Here is a 20,720-nt window from a genome sequence, read left to right as displayed (position 1 = left end):
TACATGACATTTAATAAAAGCTAATATAAATCAAGTTAATTAACATCTTATCCTCATCTATGCTGTGGTTTAGTTGAATTGGCCTGCAGCGTTTCCTCCTTTGTTCCTCAAGCTTTTATTTTGAAAACTAGGATTAACATGCCTTTTTTTCCACGCGCACACACGCACGAGGCGGAGTTTCGCGAGGACCTACATCGTTGCTGCAGTTGAGTTTAGTTCAGGGTCTGCAGCAAGCAGCTGCACAGCTTCAAACACACACACACAGACACACACACACGCACACAACTGTTGTGTTTGACGGTACCGAAGCGTGAAGAAGTGAAAAGCAGGTCTGTAAATATGTAACCGCACATGTCCGGTAACAGTCGTGTTTCCACCGGGAGAAGAAAGATGGACTCTGCGGGGAAAAACACCCAGAAGAAGTTGTGGCTCCGCGGTCTGCTCTGGTGGTCGCTCCTGCTCGAGCTGGCGTCGGGAGGTAACAACTTTTACACTTTTTTTTCAATGAAAACAAACGAAAAATAAACTAACTTAATTGTGCTTTTAATGCAATTGTGTTAAACTTGTTACTAAATCACAGTATTGGTCAACTTTGACGAGTTTTCTCCAGGTGTTACTGAAGACTTTGTTTCACCCTGAAGGCTAATTAAGATTGCTCGGGTAAACCACCACCTCAGTGGCCATAACAAATGTTAGCTTTCTCATTTTCCTGGTTGTGCTTTCCTTCATATGTAGGCTAAAGTACTATTCCTGTAACATCAGAAGCGTGCCTCCAAAAACAGACTGTATCACCTTACACAGGATCGTTCATGTTTTCTGAACGTGCTGTCGAGCTGCTGCGGTGATTCACAGGTCTTCAGCACAATTGCAAAAATTGTTTATGAGGTTTGGTTGGTGTGTTTGGCTGCACAGCGACAACATAAAGTCATTTTTTAAGCTTTTCAAACAGCATGGTTCTGCGTGATTTTCTCAAATTAATGAGGCTAATAAAATCATTGTTTGTCTCAGATAAATGACTCTGGATGATATGTGCATGCATAGTGCGCACAGAAGATATGCATTGCTTTTACCTTATCATGAGAAGCGGCCGAGATGTGACTGTGATGCATGAAAGAACAATTTGACTGTTAGAACAGCACACTCAGATGAAATCAAAGAAATGGACAGTCGTCGCTGCAACAAGAGATCTAAGGGGAGAATGTGTTTTTAGTGAGTCATGGCTACAGATGTACATTATTTACATTCATGTGGGCATTCATTAGCCTCTCTGGTTGATTTGATCCCATGCATGTGTCATCTAAAGTCAGCGTCTGTCCAGGCTTTGCCCCTGGGAATAATCAGGAATCATTCCACCATAACTCACTCTCACCATATCTTTCATTGAAAATAACTACAGTATAGACATTTCTTTTACTTCACTGCTCCTCAGAATGTGTGTGTTCCCTTCAGCATTATGAAGCAAGCCTTTGCTAAAACATCCTCGTCCCCAGCCTTGACAGTGCATCAGCGACAGAGTGGCATGACAGTCAACAAAAACCGAAAGAGGCACTTCAGTCAAGATGCATCTCTGATTTGCTGTATAAACTGAGCACACAGGCAGTGACAAGCACTAGCCTCACCCCTCAAATTAACTGTAAGCGGGTGTTTGCTGAAAGGTCACTGGCTTTGTTGTTGAAAGAGCGTTTTGTGAAATCTCACCTAAAAAAATGTCCCCTGACGCACAGAAAGTGCCCCTGCAGACATGCAGATTACAGAACAACCTCCAAACACCTCCTGTTTCTGCTTCTTAAGGCTCATGCTCAGGTGCACATGGGTATGTTAATGTGTGGGTATTGTTTGCTGGGATTCTGTGCTCTTTCATTTACATACCCCCCAAAAAAAAGCTATGTTTGTCCAAAGAAAAAATGAAACAACGTAGCTTTTCTTTCATTCTTTTACAGATTTCCAAGGATCCTGTAAACTGCAGGGAAGACCCTTTTGTTTTAACCAAACATGACGTTCAGTCATATGACTTGAACGTCACCGTGACATCGCCAAGATACAACTGAGCGTGCATGTCCATCCTAAATTTAAGGGAAAAATGTCAGTGCACTCCTCTTGGCCAGTTTTTCGGAAATGCTTCCCCCCGTTATGTGCGCAGAGATGAATGAATATGATGTGTAAATGAGAAGGGACAGTAAATGCAGTCGGACTGACTCAGGGTCAGAGTAAGGATAAGTAATGCTGGCTGCTGTGTGCCTTTGGGTCGATCAATTAGTTTATTTCCAGCTGTATAATCTGTTGCTAAAGGCACATTACACCTGACTGGTCAGTTAATCGCGTTCATTTATGCAACAGGAATAACTGCAGTATTTTTTCAGTTATAAAATATTGCTAAATATATATGCCTGCGCAGGCAGAGCTTTGGGCTGAATCTTGAGTAAAAATAAGCACCTGGAGGATATGTATTTAAAAGTCTTCCAAAGTTTTTCAGGCTTGTGTCTGCCATTTACCTGATTATTCAGCTGAGGCCTTAGGAATATTTTATGTGTGAATTAGTGCAAAACAGTTTAATTTTGTGGGTGTGCACAAATAACCAACAAAGCTTGCTACAGTGGGGGATATGATTTGGAAACAACCAGTTCACTGGAAAACATGATTCGTTTGTTGATGTAGGCTAGAATAAAGCTGATAAACAAATTAATACTAAATGTTTTATAGCTAGGGGTGTGATATGGTGTTTTTTATAATAAATAAGATAGCAAGACTGGAAATGAGGACTGTGGGGATTAGTCCACTCAAAGAAAAATTACATTTTGACAATCAATAATTTTGAGTCACTTCTCAAGCAAAATATTTACCAGCCGAGATGTCTGCCTTCTCTCCAGTATAATGGAACTAGATTTCACTTGACTTGTGGTGCTCAGAGCGCCAAAAAGTACATTTGAAAAACTCAGCAGTGATGTCTCTTTCCAGAAATCATGACCCGGTTACTCGAGATAATCCGCAGACCTTGTTGTGAGGAGTGTGAACCGTGCATCTGCTGTTAGCTAACGCCACAACTGTGCAACTCAGCCGAGGAGGACGCCGTTAATGTTTACATCTCGCACTGTCGGGAGCTCGAGCCTCTGGTCCAGGAGTAGATACACGCTTCCTTCTGTGCGGTGATGTGTTTGGTTTGTGTAGTTCAGTAAAAAGAGAATAGTTCCTACATGAAACGCTCACAACAAGGCCTTTGGATTATCTTGAGTAATGATTTTTGGAAAGAGACTGTGCTGTTGTGTTTTTCAAATGTATTTTTCTTGGTGCTTTGAGGACCACCAAAGCTCCATTATATTGGAGAGAAGGCAGATATCTCCATTACCTGGTAACTCACACCAAAACAGTAACGACTGATAAAAAGCATTCGAGGTAAGAGGAAAAATTTGTGATTTTGATTTGGGGTGAACTGTCCCTTTTAAGATAAACCAAAACAGCTGACACATGAACTAAACTATATAAATTTACATCAGCAAAAAGTCTGTATGTAAAATAATGTTGTATATAATTTCTCTAAGAAGCAAATATCTTTATGCACCCGCTCAAAATGTTGTGTTTTAGCATTTAACAATGAGACTGGACAGTGTTTCAGTCTAGGGGAAGAAAAACAGATTTGTTCAAAGGTACAAAATCGATTTTGTAAATGGGTTGACACTGGGTTGGTTGCTCACACATGAAGCTCTTTAAATAGACCGTTACTTTGAGGAAGCCTGGGAGATGACAGAAAAAAACAGTTTTGCATTTAAGTATATATTGATTGAAAGCACAAGTACATATAACCTTAATCTTGTGTTCCTATTGTTTTTTATTAATGAATGAAAATGAATGAATATCTTTTTCTCTCTGTAATAAGCTCCCTGTTGATTGCTGACTATATTGATTTGGCTGGTTTAATTGTGTTAATTTGCACTCCACAGTCCGTACAGACTGAATGTGGTCAGACAAACTACCCATTAGTGCATTAACCCTTTTAGGAGTAACAGCAATGCATTAACTCACATTAACTTTATCTAGCCTCCCCAGTGAGTCACCCTGGCCCATTAGCGGTGGTCCGTTCTCGCCGTGGGTCACAAACCACAAATAAAACCAACATGGAACAAACATGTTTCTTCACAGAGCCTAAGATCTTTTTTAACTTCTGATTATGCGTGGGAGCTCTGATGCTCATTAAAAACTGAGCTGGTGGTGCCCGGGCATGAAGGCTGGGATGGGAAGGCTTCAGAGCGCGTTAGGCCAGATTACAGGGTGATGTGAGATGGCTGGGAGGTGAGGTAGAAGAAACAGCTGGCTCCGTCCGCCACGTTGTTTCTGGAACATGAGGCCACGGACAATGTGGGGACGTCAGAGCCTTTCATGTTCAGGTTGAAGGTTCCTGTCAGGGCAGGGCAGGCCCATACATGTCTGACTCCCTGCGATCTCACCTCCACATCCTCTGCCTCAGTTTGTATACCGCTGTTGTGGCGTTAAAGTCAAATATCTTTAAAATTCTGTTATGTAATTCCTATGTTTTTGGACAGTCCATGAATGGTTCTCTTAAAGCTACAAACAAAAGGAGGGAGAAACCTGCGGTTCTGTCACAATGCATAGGTTTTGTTTCAGCCTAAACGTGCTTAATATTCAAAATGTAAAGCTGTAGTGCTTCCACTGGTGGATGAGGTATTCAGATCCTTTACTTAAGTAAAAGTACTAATATTACTCTATAAAAATGTTCTGTTACAAGTAAAAGCTCTGCATTCAGAATTTTAATTAAGTAAAAGTAATTAAGTATATTCATGAAAAAATAAAGTGTTAAAGGTACCGAAAGCAGAAAAATGTAAAAACTCAAAATTATTTAAAAACAAAAGAAAAAACACAGCACAAGATAAATAAATAATTAATAATAAAAAAACACCTTAAGAAATTATATTAAAAAAAGAAAACACCCATAAACCTTGAAAAGGTAAATAAATACCTGCAAGCTCCAAATTATATATAAAAAACACCTAAAAAACTCAAAATTATTGAAAAAAATTAGCTAAATGTTTGTCAAAAGCATTTGCACTTCATTTCTTGTTAATTGACTGATTTATCAATAAAGTAAGCGCAGATGTACATTTATAAACTGTTTTGTAATTTAATTCATAACAAAACACCATATTTTATATAACAAAACATTTCTATTTATGTATAAAGTCTTATTTTTTAATGCTAAAATCTTAATCTGTAAATTAACTAAAACATTTTGATAAATGTAGTGAAGTAAAAAGTACAATATTTCCCTTTGAAATGTAGAGTAAAAGCATAAGTGACATGAAAAGAACCTCCAATAAAGCACAAGTACTTCAAATTTGTACTTCAGTACAGTACTTGAGTAAATGTACTTAGTTACATTCCACCTCTGCGTGCTTCTTTAATTTACTCTTGTCATATTTTAGTATAAATCATTTTGGTGCAAACACAACTGGCCCACCAGGAAGGCTAAACTCAGCGGAGAGTCTTACGAGCATTCTTTTAAATCAGGCGGGGTATAATTTGTGCAGTGTGTGTTAAAAAGCTCTGTGTTTGTGTGTGTGTGTTTGTGTGTGTGTGTTTGCATTTGCTTTCCACGTTCACAGACTCTGCTCCACTTGTAAAGAACAACCAGGATGATAATTAGCCTGACTTTTATATCTAAATGTCACATGTTGGCTATATTAAGACCACAATGCTTGACTTGACTCGCTCTGTTTGCTGTATTTGCTGCTACTGTACTTTCTGTTGCAGTTTTCTTTCATACTTTATACTCATTTAACAGTCTGTAAAAGATGGTAAACACCACATATGAACACATATGTTCTCCTTTTTGTTCTCTGTTTGAATTTTTGGATAATCTAACCCTCTCTCATGTCTCTTTCTCTAGCTTCCTTCTATGGCGACGGCTTTGTACAGCTCAAGGCAACAGAGTCGTCCGACCATAACACACTCCGCATTCGCTTTCGAACCTCCAGCACCAATGGCCTGCTGTTTCTCGCCGCCGGCCAGACCGACTATTTCTTACTAGAGCTCCATGCTGGTCGCCTGCAGGTTGGTACATCCATGGCCCCAGTACATGAGCATATGTGTTCAAGCATACATGAGCACACACGTGCACTACCGCATATATGTACAGGCGTGCAATACACACAGACTTTGTGCTTGACCACATGCACGCGTATAGAAAGACGTGACACACGCTGACCACCGTAAGCTATGGCTCCATCACAGTTGACAGTGTCAGTCTCTCGACACAGTAACACAAGCAGACAAGCCTGGGTGGTGCGAGCTGAGTGTTAACGCCACACCAGTCTCTTATCACAGTGGAAACAAGGAGATTGTTAAAGTAGAAGAGTTGGTTAGTTTGGTGTATTTGAGTAATTGAGTGATTATTGCTTGATTATACTTTATGTTTTATTTGGATTATTTGTGACTTGATCACAATTCAATACATCATACAGCCTTTGTCCAACAATTTCATAATTTTCTTGATTTATCCTACTGCTTTATTCGCATACTCACTCTATAGCACAATATTTGGGGCTACAACCAATGATTATTTTTTATATTGATTCTTTTCTATTTTTAATTTATTGGTCCATGAAATGTCAAAAAAATGTGACAAAATGTCCATCACAGTTTCTCAGACCCCAAAGGGACATGTTCAAATGTCTTGTTTTGTCTGACCATAAAGGTCAAAAACCCAACTATATTCAGTTTAGGATGATAGAAATCTAAGCAAAGCACCCAATTATTATATTTGAGAAGCTGGAAACAACAAATATTTGGCCTTTTTTCTCAAAAATGAAGAACTGGATTAATACATTTTCTGTTGAACAACTTATTTCAAATTATTTAATGGATTGTGCTCTCTATCACAGATGTTTCTAACAACTCAGTTCCTTGACGTTTTAAAAGATGATTAAACTTAGATCAGCCAACTAAAAGTAAGAAAACACTGTGGAAAAAAAAAACAGTACTCACAGTTCCGTAAGGTACTCACAACTGTACAAAAAAAGGTGTACACTTGTAAATTGACATTTTTCAACAACCAAATTGTATTTCATATGCAGCTTAAATCTGTGGCGGTTTGCACCATGCATTGTAAACATTGACTACAACTCACTAAACAGTTAACAAATAACATTTATTGAAAACAATATTCTTACTGAAAATAAAACTTGCCTGACTACTACAATGGCATTTTTACTAGGTGAACACAACTGCATAAAGTAGTAATGCTCTCGATAAAAAGTTTGTTGACTAACATTTCTGGTGCAGACTAGCAGGCGCAGCAACATTTATTAGACTAGTTGACTAATCTTGCACATCCTACTCTTTACACAGTGTTATGTTCTATAATGTAAAGACGCTTTTCCTTACTTTGTCCAGTCCTGTTGTTATTAACAATGCCACTTGCTGTATTACTGTTCTGCTGTGTAGTCAAAGGTTTAAATTTCAGGACAGGGGGCAGGCAGGCCCACTTCAATATTTAGAACATGTGCATTTGTTTCCCCTCATTTAGTAGCAAAGGACTTTTATTTTGACAAAATTAAAGATGTTTACACCATAACTTGATGCAGAAAAGGCACAAATTAATACTGTTAATAGTGTTTGATACTCAGAATTTTCTGGCAGAGGACCCTCCAATGTTGAAACAAAACCTACATCCTTGTGTGCAGCCATGAACGGTTGTGCTCAGCGACTGCAGTGCCTTTGGCTGATTAAGGGCTTGGTCAGTTGAAATGCATAACTTAATTCATTTTAATATAAATCAGTTTTCCCTTGATTAAAATTTGTACCCATCATTTTTGTCATTATGGATTTGTAATGGATAATTGAGATGACTGGTAATATAGTAAGATATTATAAGTATCCCGTAAAAAGTGTGTCTCCCTTTTTCTCAAGGCACTGACTTCTGCAATTCGAATAAGCTTAAATTACTAAGACGGAAAAAATATGAGAACCCAGCTTTTATTAAAATTAAATTCAACAAAAAATGCGTGCCAGCAGTCAAAAAAGACTGATATTACTGCTGCAATAATAATCTGGCTCTAAATATGCATTACATGCATTACACATCGCTGGAAATTTATTTCCTAATGACAAAATATATTTACCTTGGGCACAGTTAAGAGATTTAGGATGGGTTTGTGTCCCATGTCGGGAGCACTATTTTAAGCGCACAACACAAGCCTTGTTGGGAGGATTTAGGGGTGAACTACATTTGGCCCTTCGAGACTGCTTCTGCAGCATCCAGTAAGCAGCTCTGCCAGGCTAAATCAGCATGCAGAATGGACAGACGTACTGTAGGAAGCCTTTTTAATATGCAGACACATTCATAAGAAACACAGGAAGTCCTGAGATATGCATTATAGCTTTTGTGCATCAAACTCGAGAAACCCTTGTGGCTAAGCTTCTATTTGTGTCAGACTTGTGCTACCGGGAATGAATCACACTGACGACTGTGTTGCACTGTCGTACTTCAGTGAGCACGAGGAGTGAACCGCTCGTCCGTGTTCCTTAAACTGGCACAGGTCACCAAATAATTTTTTTTTGTTCGCTCGCACAAGTTATCCCCGGGCTTGGGGTCTCATTCCATGTGAGTCAGACATGAGCGTCGCTCCCTGGAAACCCGTGCATGAATAGCAGGGACTCAGCAGCATGCCTTGACAAGCACGTCATATAAATACAGCATTAGTTTGAGATGGTGACATGATGCTCTGCGGACATAGCTGAAGGCAAAGAGATAATAGTTCTCTTCCTGCTTTAAATCACAGACAAAGCTCACTGTTATAACACCAGCTGACATCACGGAATTTAAACATCCTGTGTTTCTCTTCCCAGGTGTCATAGTGTCTACAGTTATTCAGTTAATTATTATAGGACATAATTAAATAGGTTATAGAAAGCATCTGATACAATGAAAATATTTTAAGAATGTGTGTATTATTTTTGTATTTGTAATTAAATATAGACATTTATGTTCGTAAAACATTATTTAAAAAAATTCTTCATAATCATACCAAATGAAATCAAATGTAATTTATATAGGACATTTCATACAATCACGTAGTCCAAAGTGTTTCACAGAGCAAGATTAGCAACATATAAAAAAAACCTCTAAAAATTATAATAATAGAATAGAAATAAGATGTTTAAAACAAATATAAGAACAAATAAACATGACATAGAATAGTACAGAATACCAAAGTATGTCTTGAGGTTTCTTTAAAAAAAATGTCCCCTGATGAGGAGTCCCTCAGATGCTCAGGCAGACTGTTCCATAAAGTTGGGCCGCAGTGGCTAAACGTCAATTCACAGTGGATTTTTGTTGAAGGGACCTGCTAGTTACATATCTAAGAAGCATATCTGAGAGCTAGGCTGATGCCAGACCGGTTTAAAAACTAAAAAGAGAGTCTTAAAATAAATTCTTAAACTGACAGGCAGCCAATGCAGTGACTTTAAAATGGTAATAAGTGATATGTTTTCTATATGTGGTCTTTGTTACTGTTCTGGCTGTTGCGTTCTGAACAAGTTGCAGGCGGCCAACAGCTTTTTGAGAAAGACCAAACAAGAGGGCATTACAGTGACAAGTCTTAAGGTTAAAAAGGCATACATTAGTTTTTCTGTATCAGCCTGAGAGAGGAACAGTCTGACCTTAGCAATATTTCTAAGGTGATAAAATGACAGTGAATGATGTTTCTAATGTTCGATTCAAAACTGAGGTCAGAATCTAGGATAACCCTGAGGTGTTTGACTCGGTTCTGGGTATGAAGAGCTAGTGACTTAAGGTACCAGAGTTGCAACCTATATATGCCTATTTAAAAAAAAAGGGTCTGCAACTATGGCTAAAGCATTGTTTATTCCAATTTTATTAATATTAAATGTGTCGTATGTCCGAAGAGCACCACCTTCAACACTGCATGTATTTTGGTCCCTTGTAATATGCCTGCCAAGTGTGAAGTAGATCAGCTGAACAGTTCTCGAGATATGTGAAGGGCACAGATACAGAGATGCCGTCCTTGCTTCATCGTAAGATCTATGGATTAGTTCTTGAGGTTTTTCAGTGTGGAACAAAGTGGTGAGCCAACTGACCAACACAGCCATTCCTTAGAGGCACGTCACTAACATGGCCATCAATTACAGCAATCATACTGAATGTAGGAAATCACAGAGAAGGCCTACTCCAAACTGATAAATCTGAATGTAACTTGAATTGCTGCTCAGATCAGTATGTGAAAATGCCATTTATTTTTGTAATATAGTATATTTTGTAATCCTTTTTTTTTTTTTTGTATCTTCTCTTAGCTAAAACTAGACCTTGGATCGGGGGAGGTAGTGTTACAGTCAGAAGGAGGCACCCAGCTTAACGACCTGGCATGGCACTCAGTGGAGGTCCGTCATGTGCAGCATAACGTCACTCTGACCGTAGACAAGAACTCTCACACTGATGTGAAGATGCCAGGCTCCAGTCACAATCTCCACATTTTGGACGGGCTCTATGTTGGAGGCTCAGGAGGCCTAGACAGACTTTACCTCCCTAGAGACCTGATCGGCTTCCGAGGCTGCATGGACGAGGTGCTCTTTAACGAACACAACTTGTTGTCATCACTGAGGCCATATATGGGATTCAAGAATGTCCATGAGGTGTCTTTAGGCTGCAGTCCTCAGTTCTTTGCCACAGAGGAGGACCCTATCAGCTTCTTCAGCTCGAGGGCTTACATTTCTCTTCCAACCTGGAATGCCCAACAGGAAGCAATATTTGAGTGTGTTGTGCACACTTCAGCCAAAGAGGGAATTATCCTTTACAGTTCAGCCAGAGAGGGAGACTTTTTGGCTGTGGAGATTCAAGAAGGTTTGCCAGTGGCCATTGTTGGGAAAGGTGGAACCAAAACCGAGCTTCGTTCACTCACATTCATCAATGACAGGAAATGGCATACTATTAAGTTGCAATTCAGTTCTAGAAGTCTTGAGCTAAGTGTTGATGGAGAGATGGTGAAAAGTAGCATTAGCTCTCGTTCAAAGGGGCTTCAGCTCAAAGGATATCTTTTCGTTGGAGGTATCGATGACAGCACCAGATCAGAGGTCAGAAAGGTGGGGCTTGTCTCTGTGTCAGGAAAACGTGTCAGAGGAGGTTCTTTTAAAGGATGTATGAAGAAGATTGAAGTCAGTGGAGTGAAAACTGGTCTCTCAAATGCTGTCGTCACCAAGGATATCTCAGTTGGTTGTGAACCAGAGAAAGAACCAGAACCATCGACCACTTTGAGTCCAACAAGTGCTCCAGCATCCTTATTTCATTTGGTGACACCAACTCCGTTACTTTACATGTCCACCCTCGCAAGGGGCTTGGACAGAAAGTATGGAACAAATTTTGTACAGCTCAGAAACCTTGTAGTCCAGGAAGGTGGTCGAGCATCTCTTGAGGCCAAACACATTAAGGTTCTCTTGGACTTCAAGAAGCTTGGCATTCGGCAGTCTCAGATTGTGTTTCGAATTCAGGAGCAACCAATTCGTGGTCAGATAAGGCTTGATGTCGATCAGGACCAAGAGGAGAACACCTTCAGTATGTTGGACCTTTGGCATGGACGAGTGATGTATATCCATGGAGGCTCAGAGGAACCGGATGACTTCTTCATGTTTTCAGTTTATTCCAGCAGTAGAAAACAAGTTCCTGATTATCTGAAGGGCAACAAATTGTACCGCTACAATATTACTGTGACACCCACCAACGATGCACCTGAATTGAGTCTCCCTGAAGGCAACCTCTTTGTCCTGTTGGAGAACTCAAAGAAACGCCTCACCACTGATGTTCTGAAGGCCACAGACATTGACAGCAACTACACCGACCTTGTCTTCTCCGTGCTTGGGAACCTGAACGCTGACGCAGGATATTTGGAAATTGAAAAGAACCCTGGCAAGGCAGTGACCTCATTCTCATATACAGACTTGGAGGAATTGAGAGTGTACTACGTTCACACAGGGGTTCGAAATTCACGGATAGTTCTTAGAGTTAGCGATGGGGAAAAGGTAAGCAACACTGTGGTTCTAAGGGTCATGGCTGTAGCACTGGAGTATAAGATTGCCAACAACACAGGCCTTGAGATTATTCAAGGAGAGACAGCTATACTTGGTTCAAAGCAGCTGGCTGTGCAAACCAATGCTGTAAAACAAGTTGTAGACATTCGATATGATATCATCGAACCCCCTCAGTATGGAGAACTCCAGAGACTTCACTCAAGCGGTGAATGGAGGCATACTGACTCGTTTTCCCAAAGGCTTCTTGAAAAAGAGCGCCTGAGGTATGTAAGCACTTTTCAAGAAATTCAAACATCCAACGCCACTGATTATTTTAAGAGCAAGGTTACTGTGGCTGCAAGGACAACCACTGAAATACTCTTTCCAATCACTGTGAAGTGGGTGAAGTACCACCTGGTGAAGAATGTGATGATGGACATGGATAAAGTTAGAAAAGTGACACTGGATTCAGAGTATCTTTATGCAACGGCTGAAGGTGTGGCTCTTTCAGAGGATGACCTCTATTTTCGGGTTCTCACCACACCAAAGAAAGGGAAACTCCTGTTTGACAGTACAGTCCTGACAAAGAACTCCACCTTTAGCCAAAGAGACATAACAGACAAAAAAGTACATTACGAGCTAGTCGACAGGCCTTATGAAGATACAAGTGATCGGTTCAAATTCCAGCTGGTTTCCAAACATGCTCAATCACAATACTATGACTTCCGGTTTTCCATTAAAGCTGATGTCAACAGCGTGTTTATGAGAAATGATGGACTCTCTCTTCAGGAGGGAGAAAGTAAACTTATCACAAAGGATGAGCTCTTTGCAGAGACTTTGAGTACAAAGGATATGTACTATACTGTCATAAGCAGCCCCAAGAATGGCAAGCTAGCCCGTATTAGCCAGTCAAATTCCAATGCAAGCTATGACAATATCTTAATATTTAGTAATCAGGATATTTTAGAGGAACGAATTATGTACATCCATGATGACACTGAAACAACTCAAGATGAGTTCACTTTCATAGCCTCCACCAGCCAAGGATTCAAATCCTCCATCGCCGACGATGAAATTGGCTCTAAAGAAGGAGTGTTCAACATCTCTATTCAGCTAATAAATGACCAAAAGCCAGTACGTGTTATTGATAAAGTTTTCAATGTAGTACGGGATGGACAGAGGCTGCTCACCATACAGGATTTGCGTTATCATGACAAAGACTCTGATTTTGATGATGGCCAGTTGATTTACACTCGACGTGGAATCCCGATGGGAGATCTAGTGTTGGTTAATGACACCACACATCGGCTGTTCCAGTTTCGACAGAAGGATTTGGAAGAAAAGAGAGTGCTGTTTATTCACAAAGGTGTTAGCACTGGCAGGTTTGTGCTCTTTGTCTCAGATGGAAAACATTTTGTGTCAAGCCTTTTAGACATCAGTGCACACGACCCTTTCTTGAAGGTTGGCAACAACACCGGCCTCCTGGTTCAGAAGGGCCAGTCCGTAACATTTTCCACCAGTAATTTTAGCATCATATCAAATTTGGACATCAGAGATGACCAGGAGGTCATCTTCAAGGTGGACGAGGCTCCCAAGTATGGAGGACTCTATCGCAGTGAAACAAAGGTGGAGTCATTCTCACAGTCTGACTTGAAGGATGGACTGATCTCCTATCGGCACAATGACAGCAAACATCTTGCAGACTATTTCAACTTAACAGTTAAAGCTAAAGTTCTTCAACTGGCGGTGAGGATCAATGTGAAGGTTTACCTGGAAAGTCATCAGAGGCCACCCATCGTGCTGCATCACAACATGTTACTGGTGGAAGAGGGAAAACCAGTGAAGATCAGTGGAACTAAACTAGAGGTGAGTGTCTCAGAAGAGAGACAGAGTTTGAAATAAGTGGCAATGTAATTTTGGTATTTGTTTAAATAATACAATGGCCATTTTGATTGCAATTTATGTTAAATATGTTAAATGTTTATGTTAAATATCATCACAATATCACAATTGGTCTACCACAAAAATCTAGTTAGGCTAGGTTTTCTTTAGTTAATTTTCATATGAAGTTTGTTTGACCATTGTTCACTAAATCACTCCTTTACTGATAACGATAATAATAAGAATTATAATATTAATAACAATGATATGCATACTTATGGGAGTCTCTCATCAATGAGTAGATGGTGGGTCTAGTTCCGTAGAAAGAAAATAGTTCCTACATAAACCTGCTCACAACAAGGTCTGTGGATTATCTTGAGTAACCGGGTCATGATTTATGTAAAGAGACATCGCTGTTGACTGTTTTAAATGTGTTTATTTGGCCCTTGAGCACCACAAACCAAATGCCATCTAGTCCCATGCAGACATCTCCACAGCTGATAGTTCCAACAATCAGCAACTCACACAAAAACTGTCCAGACTGAAAAAAAGCACTTCAAGTTATGAATAATAGTATTTGTTTTTGATTTGGGGTTGAACATTCCCCATAAGAGCCTCCAGCCCTGTTTCTGAAAATCTTATATATAACAACCTGCATGTTTGGTGTAGTTATGGTGACAGAACTAAACAACATTTAACAGATAATGTAAACTATAATAAAAGGACAATGTCATGGTAGTGTTGCAGTAAAAGAGCAGTTCTTTCTGCTCTGAAAGGGCAGAAACTGAATGCTGACCAGTCTTTGTTTAACAATGATGCCATGTTACATTGAGAGCAAAATGAAAACAAAACTTTAGTGACACATGGAACATTTCAAATTTAACCAGTGAATATGTTTGCTGATCGCTGCAGGTCACTCACGAGGACAACCTGCCATCTGAGATTGCATTCACAGTCAAGGTAGCCCCGTCTCATGGCTTTCTCCGGCGTTTTGTCGAAGCGGAGGAGCGCTACATCGGAACCAAACAGTCCCCTGTCAAGACGTTTACCCAAGAGGACATTAACAGTGGGAACATCCAGTACATGCAGGCGGAGCCCAACAAAGTGAACGACACCTTCGTCCTTGATGCCACCAACGGCGTGACTGACGTCACAGACATTAGGATGTCTGTTGACATCATCCCACGCCTCATCCCTCTCCAGGTCTCCAATTTCACACTGAATGAGGGCGCCTCCAAGGCACTGACCCAGGACGTGCTCAAAGTCACAAACCGACACTTCTCTGGAATCAACTTCCTGTATAGTTTGACTGAGCCCCCGCAGCACGGTCACATTGAGCACTCTCGACACCCCGGTGTGGCCATAACGTCTTTCACCAGGAGACAGGTGAGACATTCTGACAGACACCGTTATAGTTGCTATGGAAAAATTGCAATAGGCCTGCAGTTGGATTAATGGATAAATAATTTGAATTTGTGTGATGGTGATATTTTTCATGCCCATAACTAACACTGAAGACACAGAAGTCATACCTGTTTGTTTTTGTCGTAGTCATTACTATTTTTGTAGATATGGAATGATCTTTAAATTTGACTCTTTTTTTCCCTGTTCTTCGTCTCCTTTTTGTAATTTTTAATTTTATTTTGTAGCCTAATGTTTGTCCTTGGGGACAGATTTAGTATATCTAATCTTAAGATGCATGAAGTTAATTACTGTACAGCAATATTTTAGAAAAAATAATAATAATATTAAATTAATAATAATAATAATAATAATATAGATATTGTGTAATCTTTTAAAATACTTTGGGATGATATTAAAATACTTTGGGATGATATTATGTTATCCAGCTACCACCATTCATCACAGATTTCCAAATCTTACACTAAATTCAAGTTGATTTCTTCATCTCTTAACTAGAAGTGACACATTTCCAGTATCTCTAACACATTTTTATAATACATCCAGTCCATATACCACTATTTTACTTTAGATATTATAAAAGTTAAAAATACCCTTGCCAAAAAAAGTCAGTGACTTTCACAAGTATTAACATAGTCATGAAAGTATTAACATAGTCAATGAGTGCAGATGAAGGAAACAAATATTTTGTTGTTACATTTTTGTTTCTGTGACCTTCAGAGGACCAGAAAGTAACTGTGGCCCAACCAACCAACCACAGTCTCCCTTGTTCTTCTGTCATGTCCACTGACATTTAACGCAAATGTTTCAAATTTGACCCTACTCTACAGGCATTTTTTTAACAAGTTTTGTAACCTAAAGTTCATCCTTCATTAAATCACAGCGTTAAAGGAAGGAAAAAACAGCATTACCCTGGCTGACCCCCCTCTCAACTCACCCAACCCCAGCTGGAATCTCTGGCTCTTGCTATTTTTTTCTGTCATGTTTGTGCTTCTCATTAATTTCTAAAATTGCACAAAGCATTGATGCGTTTAATTTTTGCCCCTATATGCATGTCATGTCATAGGAAATTAGATGATTGCGACCTAAGAGTCACTAATCATTATGTTGTTTTGTACCTGTTTTTAATAGATATTTGTAGTTTTAATTTCCCTAATAATTTCTATGACCTTTAATTAGGTGGAACATGAATTCATTTACTACGTCCATGACAGCAGCGAAACCTTTGCTGACAACTTCACTGTGGTGGCCAATGACACGGGCCTGAGGAAGCAGAGCGCAGCCCAGACGGTGTACATCCAGGTTTCAGCTGTCAACGATGAGCCTCCTGTTATTACAGCCAACAGGGTCCTCAGGGTGAGTCGGCACTGCTGCTCTATATTTAAACTCTCGACTTTTTTTTTTTTTACTAGCAGGTCTGGCACGATAACTTACTGTCAGACAATTTTCATGTGGGCAGTGTTGCAAGTTGCCATGGCTGGCTGGCTGGCTCAATGAGGGAAACTATGCTTGCTATGTGGAGGAGGGTCCAGAGGGGCTGGCAGCCCTTGACATACATTTGGAGGTGTCTGGGATTTGTAGGAAAGTGTGTTTATGGTGCTAAGGTGTTAAGCTTTCAAACAAATTCTAGTTTTTATAGGAAGCACTGTTTTGGGTTTTTTTGTGGTTCAGTTTCCAGCAGTCTTGCTTCAGTGAATTTAAGAGGGAGCTGCTGTTTTGCATATTTTGGGTTGACTGGAAATTATTTTAAAGGCTGCTTATGAATACCAAACAGTATAAAATCAAATGCAAAATAACCCACAGGCATTATACAGACAGACGGTCTCGCTCCCGCAAATATGTCAGTTGAATTTAGTCCCTTTCACAGGCATCCTGGTGTTGAGTGGCATGATGGCGTCATGGCCTGAAAATAGCAAACACTGTGACCACATGTTGACAGTCCAGTCCAGTTTCACATCTTTCTTCACTATTTGCTCATCCAAAGAAAACCTGCAGGTTATTTAAAACCCGTCTTTAAAAAGCACTTCTACTCATATACATTTTCAATTTTATGGTTTTCTCTGGTTAGATGGACGTTGTCTGTGTGTGTCCATGTGCTCAGCAGTTCTGGTTTGTACTCTGGCATCTTTAGTGGCCAGAGTTGGGAGAGGTCCAGCTGGAAAGAAAGCTTGAAGTATAGGTCTCTATTGTCTGTGCAGCTCTTCCCTAAATGCCTCAAATTCCTCTTGGATCCTGTAGACTCAGAGTGACTCCTAAAATTCACTTCACTTAAAACATTGGGAAGCCAGTTGAATTAAAGAAGTTTTAATCAAAAACCCTGAAAATGTTTTTGAATGGGAGCTTTTTGTGATTTTTTTTCGGCAGCCATCATTCAGATGAATAAGTTTTAGCAGCATTGCACAGACACCATAGAAGCATTATTTATTTATTTATTTATTTATGCATTTAAGTGGTTTAGTGAATATTGGAGCCTTGATGTTTTTGTTATCATTTGCTTTTATCATATCTGTCTGTTGTCTGAGTTGTTTTGTTTTGTACTACGTGTCAATTCCTCGTCTGGCTATCACAAAACAGATCTACTCTGAGTAACCTGAGACTGATGATAACTAAAAACTGGCCCGCACATATTGATTATCAGTTTCATTCAAAGGTGACCACTAGTCATAATTTTACTAGATTTTGGGTGTTGGGTCTGGATTTTGTCCACAAGGTGGCTCTCTGCCACTGCACTTCATTAAACGTGTATTTCAGAGGATTTTGATAGATTCGCAGGTGGTCTTACAGAGATATTTATTGATTCCCTCAGAATTAGTTTTGGAACAGCTTGAATGTTTGTATCCTCAGATTTGTATTCATCAATTGTGCCACAGGATTTATATTTACATGTCATATGAAATCTGCTATTGCTGAATAAACCCTAAGATAAAGTATAATCTGCTGTGATATGAATAAATCTGTCTTGAAAATGTAAACAATTTAGCCAAAAATGTAACAAAACAAAACAACACTGACAAAAGAAATACATCCAAGGATTTCTACTTTACAAAAATCTTAATTATGCCAACAAATAACTTGAGTTCTCTGTCTGTATTACAGAATCTGCCCACATGTTTTAAACTGAAGTCAGTAAAGTAATAACTAAAATGTTTTGAATTTGTAGTTGTGGCAGTTCTACTGCTTATGGTATACATTTGACCTGTTTGTGACAGACATCTGTGACAGATGTCTAACAATAATGGCTTCACAAAGAACGTCAGCAGTCTGTGATGGTGTTAAACTGTCAGGATTTTAAAAAGCTGTGAGCAGAGTCTCTTGAGGTCAGATGTAGTTTTTTATCTTCTGTGACCTCCTGACAACATGTTTAAGAAGCAATATATGACTGAAATCGTTCTTTTTAAACAATTTTGTGCTTAGATTGTTTTTATTATTATTATTTTGGTGCAGGTTTGATAATCTTTTTAAACACCTCAACAAATAAACATGAAAACAGTCATTCTTTGGAAGTCAAGACTCTCAGGAATTAAATTACAGTAGATGAAAGATGTGGTCAGGTTTGTTTTGTTTAAACTTCACTGTCATCTCCGTCACTAAAACTGCAGCCTGTGGAGCAGCAGACGCCCCGTCAAGCGGGGGATTGATCTTGACTCCAAGGGGCTGCTTGTGCAAATTGATCTCATGTGTCTTGTCTTTGAAATCGGTGAGTCACACTAATGTTGTTCCTCAGACTGATCCTGCTGTGGCTTCCTGTTAAACGGGGGATTATTGGAGGTGTAGTCATTTCCCACTAGATCAACACACACTCACATGCGAGGCAAGTCCTCTCATGTGGGAGGACGTGATGCTGTGGGACCGATGTGATGTGTGTGGTGGGTGGATGTGGAGTTTGCAGGTGCTAATTGAAAAAGTAACCCACACTTCTGTTCCAGTAAGTAACATTTAGAGCCAAGTGAGAGGCCAGTTCACTGCCAGTTACACCCGAGCCTTTCATTTTGTCATTTCATGGTAATTTTAGGACCATTTAGACTTCAGTTTTAAAAGGTAAAACCCCCCCTCAGATGCTCTCACACCCATATCTTGTATCATCTGATGCTTGTGATAGGCTGTACATTCCTGCAGCTGTTTTTTTTCTTTCTGGTTTTTGCACCCGCTGGTCCCCCCCCTGCGATTCTCACTTCTGCAGTCTGTGATCACTGACATTTCTCACATTGACCAGAAAAAGCATTGGGAACTTGCTAGTTTAATCTCACCACTAATGTGAAACACTACATATATTTTGGTTGCCTAGCACCTCAGCATGGCCTGCTAAAAACTGCTCTAACAGTTTGTAAAAAAAAAAAAAAAGTTTGTGTGCAAAGGCCTGTAATTTATATGTTACAGAGAGATACTCTCAGCGCCCTGAGCTCCAACCAAAGTAAATTTTGTGGCAAAACCAAACAATAACATTTATTGTAACATTACAGCTGTTTGAATTAATGTTTTTATTTTGAAGATGGGTCAAATGACATCATGTAATGTGTTAGTTTTCCCTCATGGTGACAAACCTGCTGATAATTATAACTTCTGCAGTTCCCCTCAGCTATACAGCACATCTCAGCATCTTTAGATCTTTTTTCTTCAGCCTCAGCTTTACTGTTTTTGTTCACTTTCAACCCTCTCATTAGTGTTGTTTCCAGTCACAACGAGCAGTTTTTTTAGGGAGAAAAGTCTTAAAACTCACTGTTTGCCAGCACACTTTGACAAAGTTAGAGTCAAACTGGTAAACACATTTGGGCATTCAGCTGCCAAAGAGCCACATATTGAGTGAATGTTGGACTTACATTCATCAGGTGGCCAGAACATGAGTAAAATTTTGTTTTGTTAAGTTTTCTGTAAAAACTGAACAAGGTGATTTTATGTTCATGTTTGCAACTTGCTTCCAGTGCCCCAAAGTGACCAAACTATTTTGTACCCAACCTTAAAGGTATACAATGCAGGATTTTCCTAAAAAATGATGTATAGACTCACACATAAGTAATCCCACTCAATATCACTTGTGTATTTATCTGCAGCGACCTGGCTCTATGCCTGTCTTTTCTCATTTTCGTCTTATTTTGCTGTATTTGGGGCACAGCAGTCAGGTGAGGTGAGGACTTTATAGGCAGGGGTGCTTGGCTATAAGCAGCATGCATCCAAGAGGAAGCTCCAAAAATCGCACCGCACAAGAAGAAAGGAAAAAATAGTGAATCTGGGGATTCCTGTGATGTATACTTTTAACTAAAAATAATAAAATAAAATAAATAAATTACAGTTGGTCTCAAGGTAATTTTACTAAATCTTGGTATCCCCACCACATGAAGAAATTTAGATATGAAAATGAGTTATGAGTCGTATTTTCCAGATGTGGAAAATTA

General features: G+C 39.5%; 1 protein-coding gene across 1 annotated transcript in view; it reads left to right on the top strand.

The window, feature by feature from the left end:
* Positions 1-197: 197 nt before the first annotated feature.
* The window catches only part of cspg4ba (chondroitin sulfate proteoglycan 4ba), a 37,943-nt gene continuing 17,420 nt past the window's right edge, over positions 198-20,720 (top strand). Inside the window, exons 1-5 of the mRNA XM_042488488.1 lie at positions 198-478; positions 5,897-6,060; positions 10,321-13,893; positions 14,821-15,294; positions 16,510-16,686. Coding sequence (XP_042344422.1) covers positions 352-478; positions 5,897-6,060; positions 10,321-13,893; positions 14,821-15,294; positions 16,510-16,686 — 4,515 coding nt within the window. The 5' untranslated portion in view covers positions 198-351. The remainder of the gene's footprint in view (positions 479-5,896; positions 6,061-10,320; positions 13,894-14,820; positions 15,295-16,509; positions 16,687-20,720) is intronic.

This window comes from Plectropomus leopardus, chromosome 6 (assembly GCF_008729295.1).
Source record: "Plectropomus leopardus isolate mb chromosome 6, YSFRI_Pleo_2.0, whole genome shotgun sequence".
Lineage (NCBI taxonomy): Eukaryota > Metazoa > Chordata > Actinopteri > Perciformes > Serranidae > Plectropomus > Plectropomus leopardus.
Note: the sequence above shows the minus strand (reverse complement) of the source record. Positions and strands in the feature narration are given on the sequence as shown.